The sequence below is a fragment of the Zingiber officinale genome, chromosome 2A (genome assembly GCF_018446385.1).
Source record: "Zingiber officinale cultivar Zhangliang chromosome 2A, Zo_v1.1, whole genome shotgun sequence".
Classification (NCBI taxonomy): domain Eukaryota; kingdom Viridiplantae; phylum Streptophyta; class Magnoliopsida; order Zingiberales; family Zingiberaceae; genus Zingiber; species Zingiber officinale.
The window spans coordinates 174,654,485-174,673,276 of record NC_055988.1 but is presented as its reverse complement, the minus strand read 5'-3'; the positions used below and the strand labels follow the sequence as shown (position 1 = coordinate 174,673,276).

The 18,792-nt window shown below is 37.3% G+C and overlaps 1 protein-coding gene across 1 annotated transcript; it reads left to right on the top strand.

The window, feature by feature from the left end:
- The first annotated feature begins 3,409 nt into the window (after positions 1-3,409).
- On the top strand, positions 3,410-6,880 carry LOC122043412 (probable disease resistance protein At1g61300). Its single transcript, XM_042604006.1, has 3 exons — positions 3,410-3,814; positions 3,972-6,468; positions 6,611-6,880. Exons 1-3 carry the CDS (start codon positions 3,538-3,540, stop codon positions 6,624-6,626), a joined length of 2,790 nt encoding a protein of 929 aa, XP_042459940.1. The 5' UTR covers positions 3,410-3,537; the 3' UTR covers positions 6,627-6,880.
- The last annotated feature ends 11,912 nt before the right edge of the window (positions 6,881-18,792 follow it).

Below are 18,792 nucleotides of genomic sequence, written 5' to 3'. Positions count from 1 at the left end.
TATGGTCTTATGGATGCTCTTCTGACAGACCCATACCTGGGCATGGTCGAAAGCAGGTGATTGCTTTGATTGGCGCGCCCAGGCTCCTTCGAGAGGTCTATATAAGGTCTCCATTTCTTCACCGGAGGTACACGAGTCTTCATCTTGGAGCCACTTCCTTCATCTATTCCCTCGCCTGACTTGAGCGTCGGAGGGCCGTCGCCGGGACACCCCTCCCGGCTCGGTTTTGTTGCAGGTTCGCCGGAGCACTCGAGGATTCAGCAGGGAGCGCCACGTCCCCAGCGTTCGTTGACCCCTGGTTCGGACAGGATCACGGATCAAGAAGAGGGAAGCTAGGACTCGGGTGAAGGACGCTGGCGGCGCTTCCCAAATCTAGGGCACAACTTCAAGAAACGCTCCGGCAAAGAGAGATGAGGTGCAGTCGAACCCCCCTGGTCCAAGATCCGGTGAGAAGAGGCGATTGGAGAAGGAGACGATTGGTATCATCAAGCTAATAGGATTGTCTCCCACACTGGTACGGGTCACTGTGGGGATCGGTTGCGTCAAGATGGCATCGACCAGATCGGGAGAACTCTTGCTCGGAAAAGATGTCAGCGCAATCGGGATCCAAGAGAGGCAGTTAGGGCATGGATCGGGCACAGTGAAAGGATAGAGATGGCTGGCCGGAGGCGAAGGAGCAACGTCGCTGGTGCTCGCGTTGATCCGGTGGCGTTGCATGGCGTGGCGTGATCGGGAGAACTCGACATCGGTGACATCGAACCGAGACGCGAGAGGAGGAAGAAGAAGGATCGAGCGGAGAAAGGAAAGAAAATAAAAAGAAAAATAAAACCTAGGTTTAAGTTAATTAAACCTTAAGTTAAATCCCAAATCAACTCTCATTTAAATGGATATTCTAAACAGGCTCCGCTTAGCCCCACCGATTCATCCCGTCAAAACGAGTCATACAAACTTTGTTTAAATCTTAAAAAAATCCTAAAAATTTCTAAAAATTCTAAAAGATGATTTTCTCCAATAATCTTATTATTTAATTATTATTTGTGTGCTATATTTTATACTAACGGAGGGCTTGAGAGGATCCCACTGAAGAGTTAACTAAGGGCTTGAGGGGAGATAGTTGATCGTCCAGCTAGCCTTGACTGTCTTATCGTAGTATTTCCCTTCTACCACAGCAAAGTGGATAGCTTATCTCTCGACTCCATCTTCAAAGTTTGAAGTTAAGGATTTAATAGCCTTTCTTCCGCCGATTATTCCTTGACTTCTATTTTAAAAGTCCAAACTTATAGATTACTTTTATCGGCTACAAATCCGTATGTTATAAATTATATACAAGTCCACCGAATAAGAAATAAAATCCAATAAAAATATTTATAAAAAATTTATATATTCTTTTCTCTTTACTTAAATAGTATTATTTTATTTAATAAAAAAAATAATGTAACAACTGCGATTTACTTATAATTATTCTTTAGATGCATCAAGAGAGCTAACAAACATGAAGCAATGAGAATTTAAAAATATTCAAAAAGTATTTTTTTAAAAAATCTAAATGATATTTTTAAAAATAATATAAAACTTCAAAACAAAATAAGAATTTCTCTAAATTTCAAAAGTTTTTTTTTTATCTTTATAGATACAATGATAAAATTTTATTTCAATAAATTTATAAACATAAGATTCAAAAAATTTAAATTTTTCAAAACTTCTGGACAACCATAAAAAAAAAACTCCTTGTATCATGGTGATGGAATTGAATCTTATAAATTCAAGCAAATTCATGTTCATTTTCAGAGACATCTTTAAATACATATTGTGTTATACAATTGTAGTAATTACAATTTTATAAGTACTACAATGTGTATATTGGATAAACTTTGAGTGATCATAACTTTTAACTCTGATGTAATCATGCGACACACAATATATCAAATTAAAGATCTTAAACGAGTTTTGATTTGATATATTATGCGTCCTGTAATTCATCCCGAGTCAAAAGTTATGTTTTTTCAAAGTTAAACTTATAACTATAGCAGTTATAATTTTGTAGTTGCTACAATTGAATTGTCACACAATTATAGTAATTATGATTTCATAGCTATTATAATGTGTATGCTGAATAAGTTTTGAGAGATTATAACTTTTGACTCTAGTTGAATCATGAGACACATAATATATCAAATCGAAGATCTCTGAACAAACTTTGATTTAATATATTGTGTGTTTCATGATTTATCTCAAATTAAAAGTTATGATTTGTTAAAATTAATTTTTATAATTGTATCAATTATAAAATTGTAATTATTATAATTTATAATAACTATAATTTTATAATTGTTATAACATCATCTGATTTAGATGAAAATGAATGCATGATAAATATGCCGTGAGAGCCCTCACTTGCACTGTTCCTTCCCTCTTCAGGGATGAATTTAAGAAACATTTTGAAATACAAGTATCATTTTAGGAGCCCGAAAAAGGAGGAGGAATTATTTTAAGATAAGTAACAAATAAAATAAAAAGAATCAAAATGTCAGAGCGTGGATGTAATAAACAGACATGTGTGAACAAGAGTAGTGGTTTTTAATTCGTAGTCAGAACATAATACTACGGTTATACTTTCGGTAAATTAGAGAAAATTTTCTAATCATAATGTTAACTTTACATGTAATCCCCATGTCTAAAAAATTTTATTTTCATTCCCTGCATGCAAAGTATTACTTGTTTCAACTCTCTCATGCAAATATTGATACCTAAATTGCCCCTCAAATTTTTTTAGTACAAAAATTTCAAAATTGAGTACAAAAAGTCCAAAAATAAGTATAATTTTTCTTAAAGTCAGTACTTTATATTAAAAATCGAGTATATTTTCTATCAAAATTATTTCTCTTATTTTTTAGGGTTTAGGGTTTAGGGTTTAGGGTTAGGGTTTAGGGTTTAGGGTTTAGGGTTAGGGTTTAGGGTTTAGGGTTAGGGTTTAGTGTTTAGGGTTAGGGTTTAGGGTTTAGGGTTTAGGGTTTAGAATCGTACTCAATTTGATAGAAAATATACTAGATTTTAAGTTAATATACTCAATTTAAGAGGATTTATACTGATTTTTAGATTTTTTGTACCTAAAAATATCATGGACAATGTGATAAAGATGCTTAACTGGAGAGTGAAAACAATGATTTTAATGGATGGGGACTGCATGCAAAGATTTGTTTATCAATAGAAACTGCATATAAATTTACCTTTATACTTTGCTTTTGCTTTTGCTTTTGCTTTTGCTTTTGCTGTGCTGTAAACCGCTATGCAATCACATGGCATATTTGACCAAGAATAGTGTTTTTAATGACAAAGTTTTGAATCAATTTTACCTTTTTGCCCCCAAATAAAGTTTTAATATATATTTTTTTTTTTTGTTGTTGTTGTTTTTGATAAAGTTTTAACCCCAAATCTCTTGACCTAGCTAGTTTCTTCATCTATGTTTTACTTCGCTTCCCTTACTCTTGCTCTGCAAAAGAAGCAAATCTCTTGTTGCTAGCTGCCTTCTCCTCGTCCATGGCGTGCATCAACATAAACATCAACATTGACGTCAACAGATGCCTGAGCGAGCTGCGGACATCGCTGAAATTACTGGTCAGGCCAAAATCTGGCATCCAGAAATTGGAAAAGGAAATGGCAAGATTGAGAGGCAAAAGGGACGACATCAAGTACCAGATCGACCTGATGGAGCGCGAGGGGGAAATTCCGATCGACGAATGGATCCAGTGGTTGCGTGAGATGGAGGAATTGGAAGGCCAAGTGGCCGCTATCAAGCAGGATTTCCAAAGCATGAGTGAGTATTCTCCCCTATATACCTTTTTCCCTTTTCACGACAATTCAATTGCAAGTCTTTGTGTATGTTTTGATCCATACGAGCTACTACTGCTTTTATCTATAAGAGAGAAAAAAAAAACTTGTTGTTTCCGTCTACTACTACTTTGTTTCGATAGGTTGCTTCAGTTGTCATTGCTTCAATCGAGCTGGCGGCACGTCGAGTCAAACACAGCAAGCAGAGTCTTCGAACTTCTATTCCATCATTCTAAGAATGGCTAAGAAACTCATCGAGGCTAATGAATTGATGAGCCTAACTGGTGCACCGGTTCCGATTGCCAGATTTCGGCCTCGGAGATTCACCACGAGGCTTCCCATCCCACACCTACCACCTGTTGGGATTGATTCGTATTTGAATGACATTGTGGGCTACATCGATGGTGGAGAAGGCAACACCATAGGCATCTACGGAATGGGTGGTGTCGGTAAGACCACCATTCTGATGAGCATCCAACAGCACTATCTTCTTGAGGATACCATATTTGATCGTGTCATTTGGGTTGTGGCCTCCCAAAACTGTCAATTGAAAAGGCTCCAGATGGATATTGCTATGGGTCTAGGACTGAAGACACTGAAGGAGAGTGACGATGAACAAACTTGTGGTGATAAGCTGTTTAGCTATTTGAAGAACAAGGCCTGTTTGCTGCTTCTTGATGACATTTGGGAACATCTGGATCTTCAACTGTTGGGGATGACACACTCGGCCACTGAGCAAAGCCAGCAGCAGCAGCAGCAGAAGCAGCCGCGCAAAGTAGTGGTGTTCACAACCCGCGACAAGGCAAAGTGTGAACAAATGAATGCAGAAAAGAAGATCAAAGTCGAATGTCTGAATCCAGATCAAGCATGGCAACTCTTTGAGCAGAACAGTGATGGGGATGTTCTCAGCTCAGATGCTGGAATTAAGTTCCTTGCTGAAGAACTTGCTAAAGAATGTGCAGGTCTTCCGCTCGCTCTTGTCACCGTCGCCCGGGCTATGTCAGGGAAAAGGTCTTGGGAAGCTTGGAAGGAAGCTCTCCATCAAATAAGGGATAAACATGTGTCGACACCCATTGGTCTTCCAGAAGAATCACTCCCTATGTATAAATCCTTCAAGTCGAGTTACGACAGTTTAGAAAATGACTTGATAAGAGAATGTCTTTTGTGTTGCGTTTTGTGGCCTAAAGATTATGACATCCACAAATTTGATGAGTTGATACCGTGTTGGATTGGTTGCGGCATAATCAATGACTTTAATGTAATCAATGAAGCTTTCCACAAAGGATGCTACTATTTGGAAACTCTCATAGCTGCATCCTTGCTAGAGGACTCTAGACGGCAGAGTTATTACAAAGCTGAACATGTAAAGATGCCTAACAGCATCCGAGACATGGTACTATTGATGGTCTCTGAGTTGAAGGGAAATGGAAGGAAATGGATTGTAAAAGCTGGAATTGAATTGAGCCATCTGCCTAGTCAAGAGGAGTGGCAAGAAGCAGAGCGAGCATCATTCATGAGGAATAATATTACATCTTTACAAGACTATGAAGCTTCCACTTTTTCAAAACTTTGTATTTTGATTCTCCATGGCAACCATCTGTCAGAGATTCCTCCGACTTTGCTCACAAACATGCCTCTTTTAACATGCTTGAATCTCTCTCTCAATTTTGGTATAGAAGAGCTTCCAAAGGAGATCGGTAGCTTAACTAAGCTTCAATATTTAAACTTGTCCTCCACTGATATTAAAAGTCTGCCGCTCGAGTTTGGTTGCCTAAAAAAATTAGAGTATTTGCTCCTCAGGAATACTAGAATTAAGACTATACCCAATGAGATAATGTCCAATTTATCAATGCTCAAGTGGCTGGATATAGGAGGATATTTTCCTGTATGTGACTCGTGGTTGAATGAGCTGAAATGTTTAAGAGAAGAACACCACAAAATAAGTCTAGGAATTACCATTAATCCTGCTAACTTTGAAATATTGAACATGTTACCAAATGTCTCCGTATGGAACCTCACTGTGAGTGGATCGGAAAGTTCAAAATTTTCAGTTCACAATCTGGGCACTTTAAAATGGAGTCATAGAATAAGTGACAACCTTGAGTGTCTAACTATTTTAGATGTCCCGGGAGACGAATTAGCAATAAATGCAGGTGTGGACTGTGAATCAAGTTTCGGATGTTTGAAAACTCTCTATTTTAGAAGACTAGGAAAATTGAAAAACATTCGATGGAATGGGGTTGGGTTCAACAATCTTCACGACCTATACATTTCTGATTGCTACATGTTGAAGGATGTTTCTTGGGTTCTGCAATTGCCTTGCCTTGATTTTCTACGCATATCAAATTGTTGGGAAATGGAGGAACTAATCAGTAATGTTGGGAACTTCAATTCAAGCTTTGGCATCAAGATGTTGATTTTGTTTCAAATGAATAACCTGCATCGCATTTCACATCAACCACTCCATTTTCCCAACTTGAAGAACATAAATGTGTGCCATTGCCCCAGGCTAAAAAAATTACCATTTGGGACTGGAATATTGAGGAGTGGATTAAAAGAGATTATAGGTGATCAAACTTGGTGGGACAGCTTGGATTGGGATGACAACAGCAATAGAGATTCCCTCACCACTTTGTTTAGGTAATATCCATTTCTGATATACATTTGCTTACCAAATTATTTATTATCTACTCTGTCTCAGAATGAATATTTAAAAATGATTAGTCTTTTATAAAGTAGCCAAAATTGTATATAATCTCGTTACCGTTTGTATCCTCGACAGGAATCAACTTGACTAGCTCGATTATTGTGTCTGTTAACAACTTTAAAGACAAGTTGAATCTCTCGTCTCGGCTCAGATTGAAGACTAATTTCACGAAGAAACTTGGGCATTTGGAGCATGAAGGTGTTTGCTATTTTATCTTCTTTAATTTAGTTCCTGACGATGAAGATTGATCTATTTAGTTTTCAATATCAATTATGTTTTTTTTTTCCTTTCATAATGTTTTTGTGTTATCGTTCTTACTTTTGTATCAACGAACTTATTTTCTTCTGATTAGTTTTTTTTGATATTATATTCATTCAATTATTCCACGCAATAAATTTTATATAAAATTAAAATTGGAATTAAGTACATCAAATTGTAGATAAAAAACTTTGTAGATAATTACCCGAAAATAAATTTTAAATTTGTAGATAATTACCCGTAAAGGCCAGTTCCTATATTGGTCGAACTCGCTCAACAAAACTGCTTTGCTGAGCGACATAATCGAAAGGAGAGACAAGGTTTGGGAGAAACACGGAAGTGGACTGTGGACTTCTTATGTTGGCGTCGAGGAAGCTGGAAGTGAATTATGGCATCTTCAGGCCAGTTCGATGTTGTCTCCTTGCTCGTAATAGCATTGGGCAAGAGGAGCATTATGGAGAAGGCGCATAGGTGGAGGGAGATCTCAGCATATTTTTTGTTGAGAGCTAGCAACTTTGTAAGACTGCTCTCAGCATAGTTTATCACGATATTGCTGAGCTGAGATCCATTTTGTTAGACACAAGAGCAAAGTTTATGCTACAAGGAGGATATTACGAAATCGTCGAGCAACTTTGTAGCACTGCTTTCAGCATTTTGGAGGGGGTGGGTCATTCATGACTATGAACACCCTCAAACATGTGTTACTCGACTCTTGTTGTGAGATTTATATCTGTAAATCATTGCAAGCCACAATTTTATCTTGGCAACCTAAAATGTGAGATCTTTTAGGTGTTTTGCAGCTGAAGAACACTATATATAGCATATTTTTTTCTGTAGTATTATTTGATCTGATATGTTGCCGCAAATTCCAGAAGCAGCTTGGTGCCAAACCCTTAAAGTAGAGAAAATTTCAGTCATTTTCTTGGTCACAATACTTTCATCTGCTAGGGGTCTGGCTGGATCAATGAGGCGGAGCGTGAAGGGAAATTTCCGACCAACGAAGTGAGCCAGTGGCTACGGGAGGTGGAGGACTTGGAAGGCCAAGTGGCTGACATCAACCAGGATTTCCAAAGCATCGGTGAGTATCAATCTCCCATACCTTTTTGCCTTTTACACGCCAATTCAATTGCCACGCTTTGTGTTTTAATCAATACAAACTACTACTGCTTTTTATCTATAAAAGAGAGGAAAAACAAATCTAGAGGACGAAGAAAACACTCCCAGTCAAACACTGCAAGTAGGAGACCAAGTTCCCATCAGAGAGTCATCAAACTGCGGCTCCATCATCTGGAGAGTGGCGAAGAAGCTCACAAGGTTAACGAATTGATGAGCTGATCTGGTGCGCGCACTGGATCCGATTGCCACGGTTGGGCCTCCGGAATCCACCGTGATGCTTTCGATCTCACAACGACCGCCTGTTGGGATTGACTCGTATGGGGAGGACATTGTGGGCTACATCGATGGTGGAGAAAGCAAACTCATAGGCATCTACGAAATGGGTGGTGTCGGTAAGACCATCATGTTGTAGAGTATCCAACAACACTATCTTGAGCATCCAACAATCATGTTGCCCCGGGACGTAGCGTAGACGATAAACATATGATATATCTGGCATAATAGATAGAATTCGATTCTCAGGAATTGACAACCTGAGGTTCATCCCATCATGCGTCTATGGCCTGTGTACCTGCATAAACCTCTCTCCATATCCACGGGGCCGACACTAGGGGGGCCACTAAGGTAGCATATCTATCTTTGAGCATCCAATAAATTTGTCCCCTTGGGACGCTCTAGTGGCCAGAGCATGAGGTGTTGCCACCATGAGATCTGAGGTTCGAATCTTGGCATAGCAGACGTAAATGTCTCCCTCATGCCTTAGTAACTATTCTAAAGGCTAGTAACCACCTATGATTTACCTCCTCTGTATTGGCCTGGGACGGGTTGGTGGAGATGCTGGGGATGAGCGAATCGCCTTTTGCCACCTTGAGCATAATAAATTTTATCGCGTCGTTTGGGTTGTGGCAGTTAGAATCGGAGTGCAGTGAAATACATATTAATATTAAGATTTTTCTCTTGAATTATGGATCTGTTCATAGTACATATAGTTTTAAATCAAATAACATTGAGTAAATGATATCACAAACAAATAAGAGTCTCACGTGTGAATCCTCTAGCAGTATCCACGCGCATTAGATCACGAACTTGATATGATCCGTTATGTACTAGTCTCTTGGTTCGAAAAAACCTATTGGAAGCACTATAAATCTCTTTTGATGGAAGGAGAGAAGTGAAAAAAGCTTATTTCCCAACCTTTCCAAGGGTGGGTATTTATAGTCTCCAAGAAAAATGAAGAGTTAAGGTCTCCATTAGTTCTTAATTTAAGTAGAATTATATTTGAAGGGGAGCCTTGACGCAACGGTAAAGTTATTACTTTGTGACCAAAATGTTACATGTTCTAATCCTAGAAACAACCTCTTGCAAAAAGTAGGGTAAGACTGTGTACAATGAATCCTTCCCCAGACCCCGCATAGCGGGAACTTCGTGCACCAGGCTGTCCTTTTTTTAAGTAGAATGATATCTTCTATTAATTAGGAAGATGAAAGTTATGACTTTAAATTTTCTAAGAATCATCATGATCGTATTTATTCAAATTCTCTATTCCCTCTTCTTTGAATCAAATAAAACCATATTTGATCTTAACCCATATTAACTTCCAATATTTTAGAATTAATTAATAATCCAATTAATTCATATTTTTAAATAATAAATTGATTAATTTTAGTATCCATTGAAATAATCAATTATAGATAATGTTCATGTCTACGTACTATGCACGCGGTCATCTAGATTTTATACACGACGATAGTGTAAATCCATATACAAACTAAGGTAATCATCTAACAATAGTTTTTAGTTACCCAACGTGATAAAATTAATATTAGTCTTAAACTATAAACCACCATGAATCAATTATTATGTAATTCAATCTCTTCATCTAAGCCTACATCCTAATTAATTCGGTACATTATAGATCACTACCAAATTAACTATTTTACTTGATTTCCAAGATATAATAGACTCCTCTTGAATGATTAAACATCCTCCCATGGCTATGAATTTCGAGTCACTAATATCTTTATCAAGCGGTCAAGATGTTAACTCCTAATCCAAAAGAACGATGAATCTTCTATTGACTCAACACTATTCTCTCTACGCTTTGTCATACACCCAACTACTTATTAATCACATCCAATTAAAGACTACTTTTAATGGTGTCAAAGTACATAACTTCACGCATCGAATAAATGAAAGTCTTAAGTTAAAAGATTAGTTATACTCGTTCATAAAAAAAATGACCAATGATGCTTAATATGTGGTCTCCTCTTAATCGGATCGTGTCTAGTGTACCTCTAAACTCAAGGCACCCCCAAGTACAACTTGAATATTCATCCCTTAGTCTCTCTCGACCTAGTTATACTCAGCATTGATCTAGATATCCATGCCCCTTTAGATATCTATCCGATCAAAAACTATTTCAGATTAATATATACATTAATCTGTGGAATTTTATCATTAATCATATATGTATAGAAAAACAAATAATTAATGATAAATACTTGTCTTTCTGAAATAATTATCTACAAATTCACAAGAGTTTCTTGGCACATAAGTACACGCGCTAACAATCTCTCACTTGCACTATTGTCAAATATTATAGACTCTCAGTCCTAGACTCTTCACATGGGTCTCATGTTTCTGTAGAGGTAAGCCCCTTATGAGTGTGTCTACGATGTTCTTGTTAATATCTACTCTGCTAACCAACATGTCACTTCTCTAAACAATCTCTCTGAGGAGGTGATACTTCCTCGGTACATGTTTGGATCGTTAGTGAAACTTTGGCCCATGTGCTTGTTCTATGGCCGCATTATTGTCATAGTATAGCACAACTATATCAACAATGCTAGGAACCACTTCAAGCTCCGTTATAAAGTTCTTGATCTACACAACTTCATTTGCTGCCTTCGAACCTACTATGTATTTCGACTCAACTGTTGAATCTACAACTGTCGCTTGCTTGGAACTCCTCTAGCAAATAGTCGCACCATTAAAAAAAACACATAATCTTGTTGTGACTTCAGATCATCCCGATCTGTCTGAAAACTGGCGTCAATATATCCTCTAACGACCAATTCTTCATCTCATCGGAAAACTAAGAACATGTTCTTTGTTCTTTTAAGATACTTGAGGATAGTCTTTACCGCAGTCTAATGACCATCTCCAGGATCTGATTGATATCTACTCGTTATGCTTAAAACATACGAGACATCTGGTCGAGTGCATAACATAACATACATTCTATAGTCGAATCATTTGATATCTTGCCCATTCTACTTCTCTCCGCTTGTGTCTTTGGAACCTTGGAGAGATGTACATCATGTGACACTAGTAAATATCCTCTCTTAGAGTCCTGCATACTGAATATATTCAGTATTTTGTCAATTATTGTACCTTGACTCAACCCTAGTAACTTGCTTTTTCTATCTCGGTATATTCTAATACCTAAGACATATGTTACATCCCTAAGATCTTGTTGGTTGGTCCTAGGAAGATTGTACCGATTCCACTGTATAAAAATTTTGTACAACTGTCGAACCTTTCCTAAACAACCTATTGTGTTCTTTAGAAATTAAATTAGGAATCGCAAACTGAATTTAACATTATTGATTCCAAATTTAACTTATCTATTCTTAATGGTTTAGATTTGGATCGCAAAGGATGCTTAACATTATTGATCCAAATCCACCTATGTTATAAATTCAATTAAATATTAATTTCTAAAATTGGCTTCCAGGACTACATGACGAGGCAGTAGCCCTTCTTGGGTATGTGATCATCCGCCACCGCCTAGACAAAGCCTTTTAAAGAAATCTAATATTTAATTTCCTTATATAACTCTAGGTTTAATTAAAAAGTACAATCGAATCACAAATTCGAAAAATAAAAAAAACACAAACTCAAATAACAAATTCGAAACTCTACAATCATATGCCTCTTGTGTTTGGAATTCATACAAAGAAAAACTAGCATGATGCGGAAAATAATTTCTAGTTATACATTTCTTTGTATGCAACGACCTCTTGATCTTCTGCCGTATTTCTCGCCTCCTCCTGGACGTCGTATGGGCGACGAACCTCCAAGATGAACACCACCCAAAAGCTCCTCCTCCTTCTCTAAGTTTCGGCCACAACCACCACCACAGAACAAAAGAGAGCAAGGGGAAAGGAAAGGGGAGAGGGCCGACCACAAGAGAGAGCACAAGCAAGAGAATAAGAATTGATCTATCATGAGACCTCTCCTCCTCTTCTTTTATAATGCTTGTCCAAGACAAATAAGGAAAGATTTTTACAAAAAAATAAAATTTTCCTCTTGTTTTCCTTTCCTCCTTTTTAATTCATTTTTTCTCCTCTTAATTGATTTAATGGCTGACCCCTTGCTTAGACACCAAGCAAGGGTGGTCAACCCCTATAAAGAGGGAGAAAAATATTCTGTAAAAATTTTATAAGTAAAGAAGAAAAGCTCTTATAAAATTTTATAAGCTCTCTTTTAATTTCCTAATGTGGATGTTTTAAAAAAGGAAAGCTCTAATAATTAAAACCAAGTTTTAAAATTTAAAACATCTCTTCTAAAATTTCCTTTTTTAACATGGTTACAAAAAAGGAAAATTTCAAATTTAAAACTCTCTTTTTAAAAACCATGAGAATGGTTAAAAAAGAAAAGTTTCAAAATTTTAAAAAATTTCTTTTAAACCATGTGGCCTAATTCAAATAAGAAAAGTTTTATAATTTTAAAATCTCTCTTTTAAAACTTGAAGATGTCTACAAAGAGAAGATTTTAAAAATTCAAAACACCCCTCATACTTTGAATTATGTGGTCGGCCCCTTCATGAGGCATATGACCGACCACCTTAAGGAGAACATGGTCGGCCCCTGACCAAGCCATGGGTTGGCCTCTTCTTGGATACCAAGATGGACTTTTTATGAGTGGATTTGAGGCATTAATGAGGCTACGATAGGGACCTACAGGAGAAATTGGTTTTGGCCTCCCAACGAGCTCGAGTATCCCGTGTTCACCCCGAACACACAACTCAAGTTCATCAATAATAACTCATTCCACTAGAGAGTTATTATTGCACTACCACACCAATCCCAAATTACATTATGGGCTCCTTATCATGAGTGTGTTAATCTCCCTGTGTTTAAGATATCAGATGTCCACTAATTAATTGAGTTACTGACAACTCATTTTAATTAATGTCTTAATCCAAGAGTAGTACCACTCAACCTTATCGTCATGTCGGACTAAGTATACTTGCAGGGTTTAACATGATAATCCTAATGAGCTCCTCTTGGGGGCATTATCAACCTAGATTATTAGAACACAGTTTCCTTCTATATTCAACAACACACACTATAAGTAATATCATTTCCCAACTTATCGGGCCTTTTGATTTATCGAACTAAATCTCACCCTTTGATAAGTCAAAGAAATAAATACTAAATATATGTGCTTGTTAATATATTAGAATAAGAGCACACATTTCCATAATAATTAAGGTTTAGTTCTTTTATTAAGTCAGTATAAAAAAAACTTACCTTAAATGGTCCTACTCAATACACTTTAGAGTGTACTAGTGTAATTATATAGTTAAGATAAACTAATACCTAATTACACTACGACTGTTTTGATGGTTTGTTCCTTTTCATCTCGGTCGTGAGCTACTATTTATAATTTATAATGAACTGATAACATGATCTTCTGTGTGTGACACCACACACCATGTTATCTACAATATAAATTAATTAAACAACTACATTTAGCATATAAATGTAGACATTTTTGACCAATGTGGCTCTTTATTTCAAAATAAATGTTTACAAAAGCTAGACTTTTAATATACACTCTAACAATCTCCCACTTATACTAAAAGACTAAGCTGTCATATCTGCTGTCATACATCTGATTCCCATCCCCTCCACATGCCGATCAAAAGCTTTCACCGGAAGGGCCTTAGTGAAAGGATCTGCCAGGTTATCTGCTGATGCAATCTTGGTGACAATAACTTCTCCTCGCTTGACGATGTCTCGTATCAGGTAGTACTTGCACTCTATATATTTACTCGCCTTATGGGCTCGTGGTTCCTTCGAGTTTACAACTACACCGCTATTATCACAATAAATTGTGATGATTTTGGGCAAACCAGGAATCACATCTAAGTCCATTAGGAAGTTTCTAATCCATACAACTTCTTTGACTGTCTCAGAGGCTGCCACATACTCAGCTTCCATGGTTGAGTCTGAAACGCATTTCTACTTAACACTCCTCCATGCAATGACTCCACCTCCTAAAGTAAACACATAGCCTGATATAGACTAACTATTCTCCCTATTTGATTGGAAGTCTGAATTCGTGTAACCCATAGGGAGTAAATCATCTGTTTGGTAAACTAGCATATAATTTTTAGTTCTTCTCAGGTACTTCAATATATGCTTTACAGCAGTCCAATGTCCTTGTCCAGAGTTACTTTGATATCTGCTAACCATGCTCACGGTAAAACAGATATCCAATCTCGTACACAGCATTGCATACATTAAGCTTCCCACAACCGAAGCATAAGGAACTGTTTTCATGTCCTCCATCTCCTTTGATGTCTTCGGAGACATCTCTTTAGATAAAGTTACTCCATACCTAAAGGGTAAGAAACCTTTCTTGGAGTTTTGCATGCTAAAACGAGCAAGAATTGTATCTATATATGAAGCTTGAGATAGACACAACATCCTTTTCTTGCGATCCCTTATGACTTTGATCCCAAGAATGTGTGAACATTCTCCTAAGTTCTTCATATCGAATTGTTTGGACAACCATATCCTTATGTCCGATAACACCTTGACATTATTGTCAATTAACAAAATGTCATCTACGTATAGTACAAGAAATATCACCACGTTTTCGTTACACTTCTTGTATACACAAGACTCATTCGGACACTGAATAAATCTATATGACTGGATTACTTTATTAAATCGGATGTTCCAAGATCTTGAAGCTTGCTTCAGTCCATAAATGGACCGATTGAGCTTGCACACTAGATGTTCTTTGCCTTTTTCAATGAACCCCTTGGTTACTTCATATGGATGTTTTCTTCAAGACTTTCGGTAAGGAAAGATGTCTTGACATCCATTTGCCAAACTTCATAATCCATATGAGCAACAATGGATAAGAGTATCTGAATAGACTTAAGCATAGCTACCGGTGAAAAGATCTCCTCATAATCGATTCCCTCTTTCTGAGTGTACCCTTTCGCAACAAGCCTTGCTTTGAAGGTTTCTACCTTCCCGTCTGTTCCTCTTTTCCTTTTGTAGATCCACTTACACCCAACAACTTTTACACCATTTGGTGGTTCTACAAGTTCCCAGACCTTATTAGAATACATAGATTCTATTTCAGAATTCATTCCCTTTTGCCAAGATACTGCATCTTTATCTTGGAGTGCTTTGTCATATGTCTGGGGATCATGTTTTCCCGAGATGAAGTCCGAAGACTCTTTCAAAAACATAAATCTCTCAAGTTGCCTAACAACCCTCCCACTACAACGAGGCACTGTCTGTAACTGTGCATCATTTGTAACAATTTTATCTAGACGTGTTGGTACTGAAGTAGACGTGTCCTGTCTCATTTCTTCTAGAACAATTTTACTTCTGGGCTTGTGGCCCATTATATAGTCTTCTTCTAAAAACTGGGCATTGGTGCTAACAATGACCTTCTGGTTTTTAAGACTATAAAATAAACCACCTTTCGTTCCTCTAGGATAACCCACAAACACGCGAACTTCTGTACAAGATTCTAACTTATCAGCATCTGCTTTCAGCACATTTGCTGGACTATCCCAAATCTGAATATGTCTTAGAATGACTTTCGCACATTCCATAATTCTGTGGGAGTAGAGAATACTGATTTAGAAGGTACCAAGTTCAGAATGTGCGTTGCTATTTCCAGAGCGTATCCCCAAAACGAATTTAGTAATTCTGAATAATTCATCATCGATCTAGTCATCTCCATAAGAGTCCTATTCCTTCGTTCTGCCACACCATTCTGTTGGAGTGTACCAGGTGCGGACAACTGGCATTGAATCCCGACCTCTGTTAAGTAATTCCTAAACTCTCCTAAAAGGTATTCGCCACCACAATCAGACTGTAGTGTCTTAATACTTTTACCAAGACGTTTCTCCACATCAGCCTTGTACTCTTTGAACTTATCAAAGCACTCAGACTTGCGGCGCATCAAGTAAATGTATCCGTATCTCGAATAATCGTCTATAAAGGAGACAAAGTATTCGAACCCACCTCTTGCCTGGATAGACATAGGACTACACAAATCAGAATGAACCAGTTCTAACACATCTTTGGCTCTATACCTCTTGGCCTTAAAAGGTCTCTTGGTCATTTTACCTTCCAAGTAAAATTCATAGGTTGGAAAGTAGAGTTCATCCGCTATAAGTCTTTGAATCCTACTTAAGTTAATATAACCAAGCCTTAGATGCCAAAGATATGTTTGGTTCATCTCTGAAGGTTCCTTTCTCTTATTGGAATTAGAAAATGTGTTATTAATTTCCATTTATTGCTTTGTGGAATAAATTGGATTTAAAGTATATAAATTGTCAACCAATGCACCAGAACAGATAATAACCCTACTTCTCTTTATAACCACATTGTTATTAAAAGAAACAGAATATCCATCCAAATACAGTTTAGAAACTGAAATTAAATTCTTTCTGAAACTGGGTACATAAAGATAATTTCTTAAAGCCAAACTTCTATTGCTATCAAAAGATAAGTAGACGTCTCCCACTGCAACAGCCGCCACCTTAGTAGCATTGCCCATGTAGACGGTTATCTCTCCTTCAAATAGTTGTTGGGTTTCCTGGAACCCCTGCAAAGAGTTGCAGATACGATCAGTTGCTCCCGTATCTACACACCAGGTGCTAGTAGATAACACCGCTAAACATGTTTCAACTACTAGAGCATGAGATATACCTTTATTGTTCTCTTTCCTACGAGGACAGTCTACCTTCCAATGTCCTGAGTGCTTGTAGAAGAAGCACTTGCCCTTCGGCTTCTTCATTCCAGCTTTTGGTCCTATACCTTGAGGTTTATTCACCTTCTTTGCTGAGACAACCTGTTTCTTCTTCTTCTTGCCTTTCAACTTAGAAGTAGAATTATTTTTAGCATAGTGAATCTGAGAATTATGCCGAAATAGCTCTTCTGCTGCCTGAAGTTCTGTCAGTAGTTCCGCCAATGAATACATCCTTTTATTCATATTATAGTTCAGGCGGAATTGCTCAAAACTTCTGGGTAGCGTTTGGAGAATCATATCGATCTGGGTTTCTCCATCAATTTCTCCTCCAAGGATTTGTGTTTCGTTCAAATAAGTCATCATCTTTAGGATATGATCCCTTACAAGAGTCCCCTCTATCATGGTGGATGTCATTAATTTCCTCATAGCTTCTTGCCTAGAGGCTCGATCCTGGTGACCAAAGAGATCCTTGAGATTGTTCATTATATCATAAGCTGTTGGTAAATCCTGATGCTGATGTTGCAGCACATTTGACATTGAAGTCAAAATGTAACACCGCGTCATCTCATCTGCCTTTATCCATTTCCTATGATTCTCAATCTCCTGTTGGGTAGATTCACTATTAGGCACATTAGGGCAAACCTTTGACAGTACAAACTTATAGCCCTCAGCAGTTAGGACAATGTCCAGGTTTCTTTTCCAATCTATATAATTGGGACCAGTAAGTTTGTTCTCTTTCAGTATAATGCCCAGTGGGTTGAAAGTCATCCTAAGAATCACAAAATAAACTTTGGTCAAGACTCTAAATTTAGAATAATATTGATTCCTCAAACAATACTATTTGAATTAACCAACACCTCAAATCACCGTGAATTTTGCATGCCACGATAGTGTGGATATATACAAAATCAAACATTTGTAAGAGGAGGTTTTACCCATTAATTTTATTCTTGTCAACCTAACTTTATGACAAATAAAATTAATAGTTGGTTTTCCTTCGGTCACACAAATAATAGCAGTGACTCTAATGGGAAGGATACTATTAGACGTGTCTAAGTGTATACCATTACTTGATACTTAGTCCATTAAATAAGATTGTGCCCCTTCCGATGATGAAGATCACACACTCCTAATTAATTTCCTATAGTCATCCAAAAATGGAAGTTTGATCTAGTGATCCACAAACAAACTCATCCGATATGGAGGACGGCACTCAGAGCCAACGCGCAAGTTTGTTTGCATCACTTACAAATCAGTAATGGAGATCGTGGAATTTATTAAAAAATCCTTCTCCCACGTAGTTATTTAAGGTGAGGAATTTTGACCTAGTAAACACACATCACATGCATCACAGTAAATAAAAGCAATAAATATGAAAATTATTTTCCAACTATTATAACCTTTTCCATCACTGTCCTTCGCGTGCTGCCAGCCCTAGGGTTCATGTCGTCGGGTCCATCGAGCTTCCTTTTTCTGTTGCGCTTTTGGTCCTCCAATAGTACCACGCCTTGCAAGGATACGATCCGCGACAAAAATAGAATTTTACATATATCAATCCTATATTCCACAAAGAAATGTACATATAATATAGATCGAAACAAAAATGTAAAATCCTAATAACTAATACAGCTCCTGCTGTATTTAATATTACAATCATGCACACACAATAAAATGCCCTTGACATGTCCAAGGGTCTAATCACACACAATATCTGTAAGTCATAATAGTTGGAGCCTGCAACCACAGAGTTTGCACATCCTACTATTATCCTGCCTAAACTATGTATGACATGTGCATAATTAAACTGAAAATCAAATACACAGAGGCAAACCCTAGCTCTGGTACCAATTGTTGGTTGGTCCTAGGAA